Consider the following 20,497-nt stretch of genomic DNA (forward strand, 5'->3'; position numbering starts at 1 on the left):
GTCATTCTTGAGTTTTCTTTAATTATATCTTTATTTGTTGCATGTAGCTTTGACAAGCAATTTGTTAAATCTTGTGCCATACAATTATCAATTTTTTAAAAGTTAAAAGTATCAAGACGTAGATAATAACCATAATTGGTAGAAAAAGGTATTTGTCGAGTGGAAGAATGTACCAAACTTTTATATGCAAACTCTGCCAATGTTAAAAAAGTTGTCCAATCATCTTGAAGATAGTTCATGGAACATCTCAAATATTGCTCCAAAACTTGATTTATCCATTTCGTTTATCCATCAGTTTGATGATGAAAAGATGAAAAAAGTTTTATATCCATTTTTGAAATCTTGAATAGGATTCTCCAAAATCTTGATATAAATTAAGTCCCCCTATCTGATATAATATCCTTTGACAATCCACAATAGCGATAGAAATTGTCAATGAAAAGCTTAGCTATTTCTTCACTTGTGATAGATTTTGTAAATGGTACAAAATATGTCATCTTGATAAAACGATCTACTATCACAAATATAGAGTCATAAGAACCTGAGATTGGAAGATCCATGATAAAATCCATAGAAATAGAAGACCATAGTTATTCTGGAATAGGTAACAGCTAAAGAAGTCTGTAAGGTCGATGAGGAGGAGTTTTTGATCTTCAACAAATATCACAAGATTGTACAAAATCTTTGATTTTTTTCCACATTTATGACCACCAAAAGTCCTTGGATATTAATTCCAAACTTTTATTGTATCCAAAATGTCAAGCTGCTAGAAAGTCATGACGAGCTTGAAGAATACGTAATCAAGCTTCACCTTCTGGAACATATAGGCTTCTTTCAAAATATAATAGATTATTCTTGAATTCAAACTTGGAAGTATCATAATGCTTAGAGGAAGTATCCTTGATATCTTGAACAAGAGGATCAGAGGACATGCTTAATTGAATTTATTTCACAAATATTGAATCAACAGTCAATGTTGATTTTATAGCTCGAAGATGAAAATGCTCAAACTTGAAGAAAATTGATCTTTGTTGATCAAAAGATGTATTTTCTTCTTTTGGTACAAGATAAAAACATCTAGAAAGAGCGTTCGATATATCTTGTTATTTTTTGGATCGGTAAGTGATCTTAAGATTGAATCTACATAAAAACATGCTCCAACGGGCTTGATGATGATTCAAGACACATGCTGATATGAAGTACTCTAGGTTCTTATGGTTTGTATATACAGTAATTAGACTTGAAGTGCCTTCTAGATAATGATGCCATTCTTCAAATGAATCCACGATTGCAAGGAGCTCTTTATCATGGATCTCATAATTAATCTCAGTTGTTGAAAATTTCTTAGAATGAAAAGCTATTGGATGGAGTTTGTCATCTATTCCCATTTGTGACAACACAGCACCTACAGCAATATTTGACGTATCTATTTCCATAAAAAATGCCTTGGAGAAGTCAACGCAATACAAGATTGGTGTAAAAATAAATTCCTTCTTTAAAGCATCAAATAATGCTTTTGTTTCTTTATTCCACTCAAGTTTGTCTTTACAAGTCAAATGTGTAAGTAGAGCTCTAACTTGAGAAAAATTCTCAATAAAGATTCGATAGTAATTAGCAAAACCCAAAAAGCATTGCACATCTCATACTATTCTTAGAATCTTCCAATCTATGATAGTTTGAATTTTCTTAGGATCCATCATAAAGCCTTCGTTGGAAATGATGTATCCTAAAAAGTCAACTTGAGTAGTGTGGAATACACACTTTTTTAACTTGGCATATAATCTTGTATCTCTAAGTTTCTGTAATATGAGACAAACATGAAGCTCATATTCTTCTATGTTCTTAGAGTAGATTAGAATGTTGTCTAAATATCAAACAACAAAATAATCTAAAAACTCACAAAAAATATCATTTATAAGATATTGAAAAGGAGCCGGTGCATTCGTGAGTCCAAAAGGTATGATATTATATTCAAAATATCCATACCTAATTCGAAAAGTAGTCTTCGATTCATCTCCTTTTTTGATATGAACTAAGTTATGTACTTCTCGTAGATCTATTTTGGTATAGATCTTTACTTGATTGAGTTGGTCAAGAATTACTGAAATCAAAGGCAAAGGATATCTATTTTTTATAGTGATCTTATTGAATCCTCGATAATCCAAACACATTCGTAAAGATCCGTCTTCCTTCTTCACAAATAAGATAGAAGCCCCAATTAGAGATTTAGAATGGCATATGAAGTTCTTTGCCAAATTTTCATCAATGTACTTCTTTAATGTAGCCAATTCATTCTGCGATAAGTTATAAATTGGTTCGAATGGTGGTTGAGCTCCTTCTTGTAGATCAATTGAACAATCATAAGGTTGATGCTCGGAGAAAATATTTACATTCTTCTTTTCAAAAATATCTTATAATTCTTGATATTGCTTAGGAATACCACTTGACATTGTTTCACCATTAGAAATGGGTATAGCATATATAGCAAAAGATGATCCTTCTTTTGTAACATGCATGAAAGCTTTTGCAACTAGTAGTAAAGGTTTGGATGTACTGGACTTATGTATTTCTACTTTGCTAACAAAAATCTTAGATTATACTATCAAAAAAGTTAAGATTATGAGAAATCCAATCTATTTGAGGGTTATATTTTTCTAGCCATGATAATCCTAAAATAATCAGATTAGAGGAAGATTTTATTACATTAAATACTACTATGTTATTATAATCTTTAATTGCTATATCTAAAAGAATAGTTTCATGGATAATATTTCGAGAAGACAACGAACGACCATCTATGACTTTTACATGTACGGATTTAATTTTCTTCACTAAAGGTATTTTTTGATTTTTGGCAAAAACTTTATCTATAAAACATGTTGAGACTCGTGAATCCAACAAGATAAAGACTTTGTGATTATTGGTCCTAAATATACTTCTATTATAAAACAAGGTGAAGGGTTTGAGGAGAGGATAGGACCTTTACTAGATGTTGCACATGATTTGAGCCGCACGGTTCCTATTGTAGGTGGAGAAATTCATTTTTTGACACATTATCTTCTTTGGTAATTGTGCTCCTCATTTTGAAATTGTGTTGCTTCTTTGGACAATATTGAGGAGTGTACTTAGCTTCTTCACAAGATAAATACAACCCTTCTTGGCGACGTCGAGTCTTTTCTTGCTTTGTAAGAGGTTTAGAACGTATCATATCAATTTACATTAGTTTTGGCTTTGATAAATAGGTTTTAAAAAACTTGAGAGCTGCCGCTATAACTTGACTTGTTCCTCTTCAACCAAATCTTTGTTCTTGATGCCTTTCAAATAAATAATTGTCACATACAATGACTAAAGTAATAAATTGTTTCAAAGATTCTACTTTTGGTATTATTAATAACAAATCTTTGATGCTATCCTTCAATCTATAACAAAATTGGTTGGTAAGGGCTTTGTCGTTCCAGTCAACGTTACAAGCAAGATTTTGGAATTTGACAGCATATGTAGTGGTTGATCGTGATCTTTGCTGTAAGAATAAAAGCTTGGTCTTTGGTACTTGTTCTTGATCACTTTCTCCAAATGTGGCTGTAAACACTTTTCGAAATGAATTCAAATCATAAAGGAATCATGAATCTTTTTTTATTATGGGTACAAACCAAGAGAGAGCACTTCCTCATAATAGTGCGCATATGAATCCGACTTGGGTAAATCCATTAGAATATGGAAAAAGGTGCAACCTTAGATAGAGCTTGAGTTGTTGTAAAAACCCTCAAAATTTTGATCTTCTTCCATCAAACTTCTCAAACATACTAATCCTTGTCCATGTCATATTTGTAGAAGCAAAACTCTCTGGATTTGGTTGTGACATTGATCTACTTGCTTCTTTCACCTACACAACTTCTTACAGTAGACTCTGAACTTCTTCTATATGTATAGGCTTAGTACTTCTATGATTCACATTGGAAATGAATGAGATTTTCACTCTTAGAGTATTAACAAGCTCATGAAGATCTTTCATAGTTACAAATCTATTCTCACTTCCATTGAGAGTAGCATCCATATTCTTTCATTTTCTAGAGAACTCAAACAAATTTAAAAGTTAAATTAGAAGAGGGTGATCCACAACCTCTAAAAAAAATTCCACAAAGAGAGGTAATCCATTCTTTTTAAAGAAAAGATCAATGTTAAAAAATAAGATTTTTTGTTTAAAGGTGGGCAGTTCGCAACCTTCAAAATACAACAATAGAAGTGGAGTAATCCACTCACTTTTAAAACAAGATAGAAACAATATGTTAGCACTCTTATCAAACTATCGAGGACATGAATCTCGAAGAAAGAAAATCCTCAATTCACTCTTCTATCATCGAAGAGAACTAGAAAGTCACTCAAAAGGTGATGTAATATTAACTAAAATGGCTATTGCCAAAAACAAGAAGATTAAAAAGTCTTGAAACAAGACTAAGACTAGAAAGGCATTGACAAGAGTGAAGAAGGCTTCACTCTTGCCTCCATATATACTATCTAATTAAGAGCTACGTAGCAATGTTCTATAGAACCTCCAACATGTTTTGACTTAGCTAATTACATGTCTTATCTTACAAAGCAAGTTATCTATATATGTGCCACATAGTTTACTTGTTCCACAAGCTAATATACGGAGATAACTTATTCCAAAAGCTATCAATACATAGTTAGCTTTTTGGCCAAGTTTCTAATCTACAAACACATCTAAAGTCAAAACCGCGTCTATGAAGCTTCTAGAAAGCTTCTCAAGAAGACTTTATGAAATTATTTTATATTTTCCTATTTCTACTTAATCATATAAGTAACTATTGAAGTAAATAAATATGTCCGTGATACAATGATGAAAGAACAATGATTACAACCAATTCCTATAATTATTTTTAAATCTCAATAAATATTAATCAAATTATATATTTCATCTAAAATTTCACTCATACTTCAATCCACAAGTAATTAATATGCATGTAAAACTTGAAGAAAATTAAACTCACTAATTGAACAAAAAAGTCTTTAATCATTTCAAATGTTGGCCCTCTTCTTTTTATAACCTGAATATTAAACTTTTAGCAACAATTTTTTCTTGCTATGTAATTCAATTGCTTAAAAAATTAGATGGTATATAGATTTATAAGTCTAAATAACCTCCATTAGTTTTTTCTTTGATCAAATAAGTTAATTTTTTGAAATTACAAAAATCTTTATTAATCCTAAATTTCAAGTTTTCAAGAACCTAATCCAATAAAACTTTCATATCCTTAAATCTAACTTTTTGACTAATATCTAATTTTTCAAATACATTTATAACAAGCATAAAAATAATCTCATAATTTTTTACTTAAAAATGGACTACAAAATTTACAAAATTCCATAAATTTTTAAACTTCATTTTATTTCTCAAAATCCAAAACTCCTAAGTACATGTCTCATTTTGAAAAGCCTTCAAAAATTTAATATACCTTCAAATCACATAAAATCATCTTCCGAAAATCCTTTCACAAGTTTTGTCTCAATTGTCACTCTCTAATCAACTAGAGAACCTCAAAATTACTATCAATGCACAATTTTGTGCCTTGAAGTCAAATTTTGCTTTAGTTCATAATTGATTCTCTTTACATATCAACTCTCAATATTTTCAAGTAATTTTTTATAAATCCTATTTTTAACTTTCTTCTAAAGATATCTATATTAATGAATTATTTCATCTACTTTGATTTAGTTCATTTATGTTTCTACAAAATAAATAGAAGTTTTTTCTATAATAAAGTAGCATTAAGACTAAAAGCTTTTACTACCTTCCTATCATTTATCTTTCTTTTGCTACTATATCTTTCTACTAGGCTCTTCTATAATAAAATCCATATTATTTATCTCTCATCATATAATCATGTTATCACACAATAGCAGCAATGCTTGCTTTATTATAAATGGTAATACCAAAGTCACCTTATAATAGACCTCTAACTTCACATTTTTTTCTGCATGGCTTTAATCAATGTTATTAATAAAGATTATTTTTTGGATAATTAATGATACATGTTGTTGCTAATGAAAATACATGAACATATTAGCTAGTACATAATGTCAAGTCAAAAATTAGAAAATACAAATATTAAATAATTGATAATACAAAAAGTCTTTGCAAGATGGAATAATTTATTGGAATATTATTAGTCCATAATAAAATAAAGTGGTCTCACCTTCTAGGACAAAGCTTTAAAAATGTGAATATACAAAGAGAGTCAAAGCAGGTTTTTTTTCATTTTTCAAAAATCACATTTCTTCCAAAGTATGTTGTCATGTTAGAAAGTAGTATAATATATAAAAAATAATAAAAATATTATTAAAATTTGAATTTGAGATTTTTGAAGAGTTGATTATCTTTAAAAGATTTCCAAAAAGCTCTCATTTATTCCTAAAGGATAAAAAAAAAAAACTACTATTTTTTAATATTTTTATTTGGAGGTTTTTTTTAGAATGTATTTCGAATTTGGATTTGAGATTTGAAGAGTTCTTTCTATCTTTATAAGCTTTCTAAAAAAAATTTATTTACTTCAAGAAAAATTAATATGAAGTTGTGGTGCTTTTTTTATAATAATAATAAAGAGTTTGTTGCTTTGTGTTAACGTGATCTATATCTTTTTTTCCTCATAAAGTATGTTGTAGAGAATTTTAAGAAGTGAAATTTCGTGTGTATTTATAAGGACTGAATAGCTCTCTAAAGAGCCATTACATGCTCTAATCTAATAAAGTATGGAGCTAAGACATCTATATGAGTGAAGAAGGGGTATCAACTATCACATACTATCAAAAGCTACCAAGTGCGTAGGAGGTGGTGAAATTTATTTGAATAAAAGGTAATATTTGACCATATCTAATTGTAGCCAAAAACCTTGTATTTTCTTAAAGCAATTTTTTTCACTCCAACAGTATTGTGTATTATAGATTCTATATAATTTTTAATGTTTGAGAAATTTTTTGGCTTGTGATGTTGGATGAATAATAAGATGCTTAGGTGGTACTATGAAGGTTTCAAATTTGAACTCCAATAGAAGTGTAGGAAATATTTATATATATAATTTCTAAAAATTTCCAAAAATCCTCAATTAATTAATTAACGATATCTAAAGATAAAGAATCTCTCTTAATAATAGCATAATATATAATATCCATACCTTTTATATATTCCTCTTTATGATAGATTATTATATAGATTCTTTAAAAAAATAAGCCACGAATTAGTAGTGGCTAAAATATAATAGCATCAATCTTCTAAAATTTTTAATCTATCTTTTTAAAAACTCAAATAAAAATTTGTAGATAAATTAAGGCTTTAAAGTATTAAAAATAATTTTTTTATTTTATTTTATTTTTTAAAAATATATAACATGATATGATAAATAAATTCAAAAGAAAAGTGGTTTTTTTGAAGATTCTTATGTTATTGTTAAAAAGGTTTTGGCATTTTCAATGTCAAGATTTCTCTATAATTCTGGACTATTATCAAACTTATAGTTATACATGTTAACCAAGTCTACAATTATAAGTGATTGCCTAGTCAAGGATTATAAGCAATTATCAAGCTCACAAATATAAGTAACTTTAAATTCCTCAATTGAAGAGTAACTTCATGGTTATAGGAATTAAAAGTAGTTATAGGAATTTTATTGTCATATTGTAATACAATTATATATTGAATAATAAAATTATAGATATTATTATAAAAATATTCTAATTTTAAAATATATATACATATATATATATATATATATATAGAAAGGTAATAAAAATATTGAGTGTTAATAATATCTTTTTGTATGAAAGACTTCTATCTATTTTATCTAGTCATAAATAAGAAAAGATAAAGTAAATTAAAAAAATAAATAATAGCAGTATCTTTAAAAGAGAGATAATAATAGTTTATAGAAAAAATTATCTTGAAAAATCAAGATTTGTAATCTAAAGAAGACTAGTTGTGAATAAGAATTGAATTCAAACCTTGAGGCACAAAACCACAGACCTATTACAATTTTGAGGTTCTTTGATAGATCATAAAGTAAGATTTTATAAAAGACTAGAATAAATATTTTTAGATGTTAATTTTGAATAATTTGAGTTTGTAATGACTTAATAAAGGCTTTACAAAGTTAAGGTCGTTTTTGAGTGACTTTGGTTTTTAAAAAATATAAAGAGTTTATACTTTGGAAACTTTGTAAGACTATTAGATGATTTAGTATAATATTTTCCAAATATATAATCATTATATATATATATATATATATATATATGTATATATGGTTCATTTAAAGGTTATTGAAATTCAAAAATACTAGAGTCTCAAAATTTAGAGTTTAGAGAATTAATGAGGGTTTATAAGGTTTGTAGTAGTTTGCATGTTGAATTAAAATAAATTTATGGACACTAGTAGCAGACTTGATTTTTGATAACTATACAAAGTTTGAGAACAATTAGGATATAAAAGCAAGAGATATTTACACTATGAGATTGATATCAAGATCTCAAAAAGAATCCAATCAATATTCAAGTCGATTCTAAGGTTTATCTTCTATTTAGTAAGATTAATCTTTTTTGAATTAATTATGATTTTTTCTGATTAAATGATTAAAATTTGTACAAATTTTGAGTTAAAATCTATAATTAAATTATTAATCATTAAGGTTTTAATTTTCTATAAGATTTAAATTAAGATTTAGAATTTCATTATAATTTTATATAAAATTTAAGATTTTATTAAGATTTTATTAGGATTAATTTAGGATTTTTTTATGATTTATTTAAGACTATATTAAGATTTTATTAAGATTTATTTAGAATTTATATTTTAGTATTTTTTAAAATATTTTAATATATTTTTAGGTTTATATTTTTAATATTTCTTTAAGATTTATTCATAATTTATTTATGGTATTTTAAATTTTTTATAAGACTTCTTTAGGATTTGATTATGATTTGATTAAAATTGCTAAAATTTAATTGGAATTTATTTAGGATTCTATGAAAGTTTTTAGTATCTTTTTGTTGCAATTTCCAATTTATCTTCCCTAGGCAAGTGCCTAGTACATTCTCAACTAATACTTCATGTAATTTAATAGTGTGTTGATTGAGTTAAATAAAGAGCAATTAGTTGCAGTCAAAGATCTAATATTTTTTTAAGGCAAGATTATTTCTCTACTACAATACTTTGGTTAATTATTTAACTATCTATTTTAATTTTTCTATACATTTTTTTATTTAGTATATAAAGAATTGAAGATAAATCCTCTTCTTGGATTAATTAATATCACTAGGCAATTGATGAGTGTATATCATTGTATTAAGAAGGCTTAGAATTAGAGACACTTATGGCTCTATGGATGAATTTTTGGCATGGATGATTTAATAAGCATGAAAGTTTACAAGAAATTTATTAATACTTTAATTAATATTTTCTTATCTTTAAATTTAAATTAGCTATGAAAAAAGGCTATATCAAAAGTAAAACTTGGATTTGAAATATCCATGTCATACTACAATATTGTGGCACTCTTAATTGTTTTCATGTTTGATTTGATCTTCCTACATGATCTAAATCAACAAATTGGAATAATCATAATCACAACTATATTATAATAGTTTTAGCCTTTGTAGATCATAAAGCCTAATTTATAGATATTTTTGTAGGTATTTCTAGATTAGTAGATGATTTTCAAATACTTCTAATGTCAAATTACTTCAAAGATGTGATTGTAAGAAGAATATTGAATTAGACAACAATAAAAATTGAAGGTGTTGATATTAGTGAATTGATTGTACTTGATATAAGATCTATTGGTAATAAAAAATTATGTGTCTTTTAGCTTAAAATCTAAATTTTTAGACTATTTGATAAATTTAATTTTATGCTCTCATCAATGCATGTGATAGTAGAATATTCATTTAGAATTTTAAAAGAAATATGGAAGATTTTTTAAAAAATTATCAAAAATCTCAATTTAAAAAGAATTCCTAGCTTGATATTGGTGTGTTGTTTGCTTTATAATATTGTCATTAACAAAAATGATCTCATTGATGAGAGTATTATTCTTTCAAAACACCACAACTTAAGGTACAAATAAGTAATAAGAATTATACCCTAAAATGATAGTGAATAATTACAAATAGTAATTATAAGACATTTATATATATGAGAAGCAATTTACTTTAATGAATAAATTTTAAGAGGGCCTTACATTATTCAAGTTCAAACTTCATTTTTTAGATTGATCCATGGACTTACAAAAATATTTTTTGCATCCTTAATTGAAAAAAAACTTATTTATAATTAAATTCATCATTATTAAGTTCTATTTCCAAAATAGTATCATATTTAAAGATTAGATGATTTTTGCAAAAATTACATGTAGATAAAGTTTACAAAACTTCATCCATAATAATTTTAAAAAAAATACTTTGTGAGTCCTTTCAATAGATATTATTTGATAGAATTATTAAAAATATAGTTTTAAGTTATTTAATTACAAACATATAAAGATTATAGGTTTTTAATTATTTTATTATTTATAAGATATAAGAGACTTATTAGAGAAAAAATCATTAAAATAGAGTCTTAATAAGTCTTGGATGCAATTTACTTAGGTGGTTTAGTATTTTTACTTATTTATGAGTATTAACGGTTAGTTATTGAAACCAAGGTCTATGTTAGCTTTCTATCCTCATGTATCACTTATAAAAGAACTATAAATATTATTTAGTAGTTACAAGAAACATGAAAAATAATTTCATGTCTTTTTAGTTATTTATACAAAAAATATGATTTACAGTTGATTTGAATTAATTTTATTATTATAAAAAATTACAAAGATAAGAAAATATATCCTTAAATTGATATTAGTATTATATAAATAGTATAGAATTTACTTAGAACTTTTAGAGTAATTTTTAAGATTTTGATAAAAATGAGTTTTGTTATCTTGGAGGCCATTATGAAGAAATGAAGCAAGATTTGAAGGCCATACAAGGTTCCTAGATTGGTTGGGTGTTTTTCAACACCATAGTAAAGTCAAAAATATAAAAAATAGTTATACTAATTTTAAGTCATTATAGTAAATACAAAAATACAAATGTGAGGCTTTTGCAAACTTCAAAGTCCAAAAACTTATACAAAAAAATTATACCTAAAAATCCAAAACATAATGTTTAATAAGCTTAAGAAGCAATATTTTAAAAATATTGTATTATAATTGATAACCTAAAAGTATAACAAGATTTCTTAAAACACCATATATTATATGTACAAATAATGCAAAGATTTATCAGTTACTAATTTTTTATCTTTAATTTTTTATTTTGTCAATTTTGTTAAATCTATATATATATATACATATATATATATATATTAAAATTAATTTAATTTAATGTAGCCATTCTAACATAAATAAAGATCGGAATTAAAATTATTAAAAAAAAATCACTAACTAATAGATATGTTTTGTGCATTCATAATTGTAATGAAAAACAAATAATTTATTTTACAAAAAAACTATACAAAAGATGACACAAATGTTTTAGAAACTATGCAAACTTGCATTGTGCTTGTTGCCACATGTAATAATTAATATATGTCTATTACATATGAAAACTTAAAGTTACAATCTTTTACAATTAAATACATGATTTTTTAATTAGTTAAATAAAAAAATTATAAATACATATGTCATACACTTTTATATCATGTTTTAATGATCATTCTTTTTTGTGTATTGAATTCTTTATGGCATATGTCTCAATGGCATGGAAGTGAGTATGTCAAATTGAAATGTTTATTTTATTATACCTCATTTAATAAACTTTAAAATATAAAGATTCAACTAGTTCAACTTGACTTTTTTAAAGTTGAATGCAATGTTGTCCTCATGTCTGAGGTCCAAAGAAAATACTACTTTCTCTTGTAACTTAACAATTTTCAAAAGTATTAGAATTTTAATATTTTCCATCAACCTTGTGATCTTTTGAAGTGACCTTGTGCACACACTACAGATTACATTAGGAATGCAAAAACCAATACTAATTCTAAAAATAATTACAAAATAACTTATAAATATATACAGATTGCCATTTTGTTGGCTCATGTTTGGAAAAAAGCCACTACAAATGATCTTGAATGTTATACATAATATGTAATTTTTTTTTGCGCCTTCATGGTTATTTTCATGAGCAAACAACCCAATAATATTCAATAACTATTTGTAAAATAATTACTTGTTATATCAACTTTGTATCAAAATGCTGTAAGTCCCATTTTTGCAGAAAGATACACAACATTCATTAGTAGCACACAAAGTTGCTATGTAACCTACCAAATCACCATAAAAGATGATTAATAACTATAAATTTCACTTTTTGAGTGTTAGCATTACCTTCCATCTGACTTCTCAAAGATTCCTTGTGATGTAGTGAGAGCCAGGCTGGCAGGGCCCGCACAGTCAGCTGGGCTTCTTCGAACAACTTTGTGTGCTTCTCTTTTTGCAACAAAGAAAAAGAAAAATAAATAACAGGCATGAAATGAAAGGTAACGAAAAAAGAAAGAAAGAAAAGCACAAAATTCGTAAAGGATAAAGGACAAATATAACCCACAAATGTGAAATAGTGTGTTGGGAATCTCTCCATTGTTGGTATTAAGATAAACATTTCAAACCAATTGGATCATGGTCAAACTTGCAACCATGGCAAGGCCAAAGGACAAAGGCAGTCTTATCTAAGGGATAAGTTTGGTGAGATTCTGCTTGCATATATATACTAATTTTAAGGATTGAATATTCATTTATAATATTTTCAGTATGCTCGTAAATTGCCATCATATTTATAACTATAACGTTAGGTAACAGAGTTAGTTGAAGTTTATTTATTTATTTATTTATTTATTTTTGTACGAAGATGACCTGGTGATTTTTATTATCATGTGCGTAAATATTATGCTAGAATTGAACGAGTGATTAATTTTTTTATCTAAAAAAAATCTTGATATTATATGTTAGTATTCTGGTTTAAAACGCAATTAGTACACTTGGCTTTATAATATTTAAACCACTAATAATATGATTTACATAACCGAAAAGAAAATCAAAGAAATATCAACAGAATTGGTTTTTATAAATAAACAAAAAAAAAAATTAAATAAGTACAAATTGGTCGAAACAAAAATTTGTAGTGATTTGTACTTCTCTAGAAATGCCTATGATGCAAAGAAGATAAGGACAATACCAAAATACTACCCAGTGTTTTTGGCACCATAATCTAAAATACGAATGAAAATATCTGGCTAAGGTAAATGACACTCTTCCTCTAAGAAAACAGTACCCAATGAACAAGAAGAAGAATTACATTCATTATTTAAATTATTAATCAATAATAATAATAATAATAAAACATAGTAAAATCCATGGTTAAAATAATTTCTTTCTACTTCAATTCCCTATCATGGTGAACATAGCCAAAGCCCCACGTTCCGCAGTGTGACAAAGGATGATTTGCAACAGGAGGGAGTTCTACACACGAGTCACAACCCAGCCACGCAAAGGCGTAGTAATTAACTAACTGAGAAACTTGATAAACAAACAAACAAAGTAAACAATGATACAAACTAATTATACCGAAATAATTAAGTAACACACGTATTCCACTCATGCAGAGAGTCCTCGGCGTGACTCTCAAGACGAAGAAGCCACACTCCATCGGCGACGAAGCATGAATGGACCGCGAGGCACGCTTTGCATTCACATTCAATGCCATGCGATATTTTTTAATTTCGATTGCTGTTGTCCTGCATTGCGTGCGACATTGATGTGGCCCCATTCCCCCCTGGGCCGCCAGCCACGCTTTGGATTGGTGTGTGCCCTCTCATCTCGTTCGTCCTACTTACTCCTCTTTTCAGGGCTACGACGTCCTGTAGCATGTAAAATTGTGGACGCAGCCGTAGCCCGCCTTTCGCTTGGATGGAACCGGCCGTCGCTCAGCTTAGGATTCCCCATCATCAAGTCATATCGGAGTTGTTTGCAAACTTCCAGGGATTCACTCCACTTGTGTCACACAAGCTACCATTCACTACCAGACTGTCGAACTTGACTTGGGTTCAGGTTTAACTTCCAGAGCTCCCTCCTCGTTGTCTTCAATGGGGGTGTAGTAAAGCGCGTTCACTAGTTGTAAGCTGCGCTGGAATTTGTTCGGCTGGGTTTGGTCTATATTCTGCTGGCACCTCTGGGGGCTCAGAAACTTGAATTAAGCAGTTTGGGTTGACTCTCTTTGGGCAGCCCAGGAATTTTGGCACCTTCATAGTATAAAAATCCGCAGACAACCAGATGAGTGGAAATGAAAACCGAAATTGTACTCCGGACCAGTACAGCAGCGCTCCTACCGGTAACCAGAAGTATTCCAGGCAGCGAAGCCCTTAAATGTTACGCTTAGCATTAAGTTGTATCCAACCATAAAGATCAAGCCCCCTTGCGCACAAATAACTCCGATTATCATGGACTATATCGAAGTTGATAGATCTCGCACTTCTAAGTCGATCTTCCTCGGATTCCCCATTAAGCAATACAACCCTATAATCTGTGGAGATCAATGCACTGAGAAACCGGCATGATGAACCCTCAGTATTGGGAAGTGGACTGTGTCAAAGTCTTCATGACAAATGGCATTCAGGCGACACTCTGCGACTCCAGGAGATAGATAAATTCCTCTAAACCTGCATGAGAAGAGCTTTGGTAGATCAAAAGTATTGTGACTACACCCGCCAGATAAAGCATTTTCGCTTCGGAGAAGAATCCTGGTGTCGGGCAGGGGGCAGAGAGGGAATTTCGGTATTTGGCACTCGTCTCTCCCACGGTAAGACTGGCTGGTTGGCTTGAGTTTACAGGTCTCTGAAAGGCCGCCGCCATCTTCGCACTTGCCCGTAGACCTTGCACCAGAATCACTCAACCTCCAAATTTGGGGCCGCAAAAGGAATTCATGTGTTGGGAGGTGCATTATTGTGTAGGAAGTGTGTATCGGTGGTCGATGGTGCTCGCATTGGGCCCTGGACCGCATTGGGAGGAGCATGAACCGTAGGTGAAGTGGATTGGGTATTGTTGGCGATGGAGAGACCTAAACATATGCTGAACACGGTATTATAAGGATCGAGGCGGGATGGGGTGGGTGTGGATGTGCGTCGGAATCAGAAATAAATCAGCTCGCAGGATTGGGGTACGATCTTGGAGTGTGAACCTTCAGGGATGCGGGAATTCGATTGTTGTAGAAAGAACCCGAAGTGGTGTGTGAACGAGCAACTCGTTGCCAGTGTGTTTGATGAACTATTCTTGCGGCTGGTTGCGGGGTGGTTGTGTTGTGTGGGTCACGGTGTAGCCGATTGTGTCTTCTCCGCCCGATCCTTTGTCTAGTTCGAACCAGAGTAGAATTATGCTTGTTCGTTTGTGTGACGTTTTGTGTGTACCAGAGAAGAGTGAGCAGCGACACGTACGATTCCAGGCTCGCGCACCAGTACGACTTCACCAAGACTCCGCGCATAGAAGGTTAGAATTGGTTCGGTGATGAAGAAATCTTTTCCTTTGAAGAATTGGTCTTGTCCGGAGGCCTACAGGTCGTGCTTTGTTGACAGTGGACGTCTGTTTTGATTTACGCTGTGTGTATATGTGTGAAAACTATGCTAGGAGGGCTGTTAACTTATGCGAATACAAGGTCTTGTGGCCACTTCTCATTGATGCACTATGAGGTTGTTTGTTAAGTCTTTGTAACGACAGTTGCACACAGGCGAATTGTAGCTCAAGTGGTTACGTTGGATTCTTTTTGCAGACTTCTTAGATCCCAGAGCAGCTGGCTACGACGCGTTCGTCAACAGCAATGCGCCATTGTCCCCGACATCATCCAAGGAAGCCTCATCGTTGGGAAGAAATGCGGATGAAACTTGGGAGAGGGATTTACGTGCACGTGCACTGGACGGCAACGATCGGAGTCATAAGGTATTCAATTCGGCTCTCAAGTTTACGGAAGCATGTGGTTTTTCCGAGCTACAAAGTCACAATGATCTGCCACATCTTAAGTCTCTCTTTCATGTACGAGTACAGATTCACCCCTGTAACGTCACGTTGATTACTGAACTTTTCTTGGACTAGTTTTTAATCTCGCTACGGCTGGTTTAAATTTTCAGGGAACACATGAATTTCGGCATTCTGCCTCCAACGAGAGAATCAGAAATAATTATGGGCTATACTGGGACAACACTGATGATTTGCCTGAAATAAGTTTAGGCTCTATCGATTTCCCACGAATAACACCACCCACGCGGAAGTCTGCCTCTAAACATTTGATAGATGTCGACGAACCTAGCAATGGTCCCCTGGCGTTGTAAGTACGAGATTCATGATTAGATTACAAATCGATTGAAGCATTTCCTTCAGGTTTCCATTCAGTTAATTATTGGGTTCTCTTTTATGTTAAAACCGTAGCGTGGGCTGGCAGGGCTGCTATGCCTGCCGTGGCAAAAAGCGCTGCAAGGACGCAAGAACCAAGTTCGCTTCCTGGTTTGCTGTCCAAGGTATTCATACTTCTAATACTTTTCATTTTACACCGTCTCCTTTTTGCACGCTACATATGATCGTAAAATCACGATGCTTTTGTAATCCGGAGATTTTGATAATGCGAAATTCTGTCACCTCTACAGGAAGTTCAAACTACAGAAAGGTCACGAAATGTAGCTCTGAAGCTGGCAATGACCACCAACTGCAAGGATTCTGGCATGGAGTGGGTTGAGTTGCAGAGTGGTGCAGGAGGAACTAACAGTTATCCAATTCATTTGGAGCCGCACGAGCTTCTTCCTGCCCCGGAGACCGCACGTTCTCAACGCCCTCATTCTGCGCCGCTGCTGGATCTTTCGGAAGACCATATAAAAGCCTCAAAAGCAGTAATTGCTTTCAAGGAAAGCAGACGAGAGTCGGGAGTAGCAGATTTCACTCCCATGGATCAGCCTGCTCCAAAACCTTCGTACATTGGCAGCCTCTTCTCGTCATCAAGAAAATGGTCCTTGCAACCTGGGTCTCGTCTGTCTCAAGCACCTTTATCAACCGTTGCAGAATCCTTATTCCAAACGGAGGAGCCCCGGGCCAAGCGAAATAGCGATGTTACCTTCCATTCGTCCATCAACAGCAACTTGCCACAAGGGCGTCGTGGATCTCACGACGGGGTTTGTAGTAGTAACCCTGTCCCTGACAATCAGCAACAAGAAACCCCAGGGGGGTTGTCCGTAAATTGGAGTGGAACAGAAGCTTTGGACACTGAACTTGCGACAAGGGATGTTTCTGAGTTTCTCTCCACGGAAGAGTGGGACGACTGTGTGCTCGTGGAGAAGGTAGAAGAATTGCCAACCCAAAGAGGGCAAACGAGGCATGAGCCCCTAGAAGTGGAATCCAATTCTGGTTCATGCATTGAAGTTGCTTCTGGACAGAGAGATGAAAACGTAAGTGGCAATCAAGGGCGAGGTAGGGATTTGTCTCCTGCTAAAGGTGCAACAAGTAGCATCGATGGTCGTATCCTTGATCAGGGTTCAGACTCCTCAACCAGTAGCTCAGAAGTAGGGTCACGAGATGAAGCAGCTTCGGCATCTCCGAAAGTTGAAACGTTTGGAAGGAAAGAATCTGGTAGCGTGCGTCGGAAGCCAATAAAAATCGTAGTTTCGCAGTGTGAGGGTCGAAAAGAGAATGACACGGTGATGGGAACCCCAGTCAGGAACATTCTAGTTTCGCCGGAAGTGTTTGTGTCGCCCAAACCTACAACTTCGGAGCTGAATTTCATGCGGGTGATGGACATGAATCCTGAGGAAAGGCCCATATTTGGCTCCCTTGCTGATCATTGGGAGGCTGCGTGGGCTACGAAGCGTCCAGCGTGGGACGGCAAGGGCATTCCTAATTCCACCCACAAGTACAGAGAGGCGAGTATCAATTTCTCATGTTTACTTGTTCATGATGTACTAGTAGACTACAAAAGTTGATTGATCATTGTACCATGTGGCAGTAGTGACTTACGGATTGGAATATGAAAAAGTTTAGTGACACGGACTGTGGGATGCAGGATCAGAAAGTAATGTGGCATGCAACTTCTTTTGAGGAGCGTCTCGCACAAGCTTTAGCTTCCCAAGAAGCTGTTCCCCAGAGGTACAAATTCTTCCCAATTGATAGAATGAGCTAGAGTTAAACAATGTAGGCTCAAGTATGGAAGGATTTTAGTGCATGACAGGTAATGGGAGTCAAGTTCAAAGTTAGACATGCTTAGGGGAAGACTTGCACAAAGTGAATACTGCTTATATACTACCCTATTTCGATCATGTGAATGAGATGACTTGAAACAAGTACTAAGACCTGAACACCTCTCTACAATTTGCATCTATCTATAAGTGTTTTATTAGTGACCAGGTACGTGACGTATTTATGGAATGTGGTTGGGTGTGATGTGCAAAAGGCCAAACAGGTTCACAGGACCAACCGTTCGATGAGCCAGTCCCAATTCATATTATTTTTTCATCGAACTCGGCATTATTCGAAAAACGAAGAAACGTTTGCATCCACAATATATAGACCCATCAAGTGACGCCTTTTGTATAAATTACTGCACAAGCCTGCTGGTGTGGATTTAACAAACACCCAACCTAGCTGGCCCCAACCTGTATATTTATCTTGTAAAAAATAATGAAGCACACTCTTATCCTTCGTTTATCTGTGTTTGTTCAATTCTTTCTTTTGTTCCACATTGAATTCCTTGAGTATGTTCCTAAGTGGTTCACTAGAATAGTGTCACAAAACCAGGACTATTCACTGGTTACTGATCTCAGTATGTGAAGGGATAGTCACAAGCCGTCGTATGGTCTGTGTCAACTTTCCCTTCAGGACAAAGCCCAACAACCGGACGGGAAGGATGAGGAGAAGCTCCCAGATGTCGGTGGCGATGGAGTCCTCAGGAATAGGGCCTCTGGAAACGACTGCTAACAAATGTCCCACCCAGTCGGTGGTTATCAAGAATCTGCCCCTTCGTACGCCCGCCCAGGTACACTTTGCCACATGGTTTGCGGTGGCAATGTGATCTGGGTTGAAAAAGTTCATTTCTCGAGAAATCTTTGCTAGCTCCGAGTTTGCTTCTCCAGCTGACATGAATTCACCTGGGGTTAGCACTACAACACGGCTATGCAAGTCACTTCAGAATCTGGCCAGTCAAAGCAACTAATCAGATAAGTACCTTGGAGCATGGGGGTGTCTACGAAACGCGGGCATACGACGTGCATGTGTATGTTGCAAGGGAGAAGCTCCCACCGTAGGTTTTCTGCAAGGCCTCTTTGAGCGTATTTTGTTGGCGAATAGACATTGGCGCCGTAGCTTTGATGCTGCTTGGTCATTACAGGGACGTGGGTTAAACATCAATCAGTCAACAAGTTGCAGTCACAAGAGATTCCGTTGATTGTCTTGTCGTTACAAGTTGAGTGGTGCAAGAGTGTCTGAGTTCAATACCAGTCCTGCTACGGAGCTAACGAGGACGATGGATTTTGGAGTCCTGGGGCCACAGCTCTTCATGAGAGGAATGGCTGCATGAATGGGATATACAGTTCCTAATAAGTTTGCCTTCACGGTGTCCTCCAGCTCTGTCGCGGAAACCTCATCAATAAGACCGGGGAAAATCACACCCGCATTACAGACAAGTATATCGATGGGCTTCCGTTCCTGGGAATCGCGTATCGCAGCTGTAATGGCTATGGCGTCACTTACATCCGCAGACTCCAGTAGGCCAAGGCAACAATGAAGAAATAAGACAATAGCATTGGTTTCGCCATAAAGGATGTGGACGTTGCAAACGAATTGAACTAGTTTTTCTTTGTCAACAGACATCGTAAAGAAAATGCAAGTGAGCTTTTACCTTGACATGTACAGCATCGAGTAAGTAACTGCTCTCTTCCAGCAGGGAAGCCTTGGCTTTTTGCAGCTTTTCCACGTTCCGAGCTACGAGAGTTACAGATGCACCATCCTCAAGAGCACGCTTGGCTATGGCGTATCCGATGCCGCTAGAACCTCCTGTTACAACTACATGCTTTCCTTGTAACGTCGAATACAATGTTTTTCCGTAAAGTATAGACAACAGCCTTTCGAGACACGCAATGATGTGTGTCAGCGATCGACTAGTGAGGTACCCTAAGCTTACTGCAATGACAACCGCAAACATGTTGTCCCATTTCATGACGAATTCCATGATGTGGAATTTGCTCCTGAGCAGAACTAGTGTCTTCTAAGTACAGATTGAAATCCCACGGACAGATTTTGTCTTACATTTAATGAAAGTCCCTAGACGTGTCCAAGTCGTGTGGCAATTTCACCTTGGCCAAATCATCAACAAGATCGGTAGGTTAGATATGTCATACCAATGGAGCTTGGTAGGAAGCCGGCATGCAGTGTGTGAT

The 20,497-nt window shown here is 33.3% G+C and overlaps 2 protein-coding genes across 4 annotated transcripts; one reads left to right on the plus strand and one right to left on the minus strand.

The window, feature by feature from the left end:
• Nucleotides 1–14,753: 14,753 nt before the first annotated feature.
• LOC112274964 (uncharacterized) lies at nucleotides 14,754–20,377 on the plus strand. 3 transcript variants are annotated; one of them, XM_024504856.3, is made up of 9 exons: nucleotides 14,754–14,895; nucleotides 15,047–15,252; nucleotides 15,503–15,578; nucleotides 15,859–16,025; nucleotides 16,214–16,410; nucleotides 16,525–16,600; nucleotides 16,727–17,989; nucleotides 18,130–18,212; nucleotides 18,517–18,770. In XM_024504856.3, exons 2-9 carry the CDS (start codon nucleotides 15,196–15,198, stop codon nucleotides 18,548–18,550), a joined length of 1,953 nt encoding a protein of 650 aa, XP_024360624.1. In that variant the 5' UTR covers nucleotides 14,754–14,895; nucleotides 15,047–15,195; the 3' UTR covers nucleotides 18,551–18,770. The 3 variants fall into 3 exon arrangements, 2 of the variants coding, with proteins under 2 accessions (XP_024360624.1, XP_024360623.1); XR_002967601.3 differs by lacking the exon at nucleotides 14,754–14,895 and adding an exon at nucleotides 18,942–20,377 and having other exon boundaries at nucleotides 14,935–15,252; nucleotides 18,517–18,679; XM_024504855.2 differs by lacking the exon at nucleotides 14,754–14,895 and having other exon boundaries at nucleotides 14,920–15,252.
• Nucleotides 18,650–20,289, minus strand: LOC112274968 (3-dehydrosphinganine reductase TSC10B). Its single transcript, XM_024504862.2, has 4 exons — nucleotides 19,960–20,289; nucleotides 19,557–19,820; nucleotides 19,288–19,432; nucleotides 18,650–19,195 (listed from the first exon to the last, which is right to left on the minus strand). The coding sequence occupies exons 1-4, from the start codon at nucleotides 20,287–20,289 to the stop codon at nucleotides 18,867–18,869; spliced, it is 1,068 nt and encodes a 355-aa protein (XP_024360630.1). The 3' UTR covers nucleotides 18,650–18,866.
• Nucleotides 20,378–20,497: the final 120 nt, after the last annotated feature.

Source organism: Physcomitrium patens, chromosome 22, assembly GCF_059467195.1.
Source record: "Physcomitrium patens ecotype Gransden chromosome 22, ASM5946719v1, whole genome shotgun sequence".
Taxonomy (NCBI): Eukaryota; Viridiplantae; Streptophyta; class Bryopsida; order Funariales; family Funariaceae; genus Physcomitrium; species Physcomitrium patens.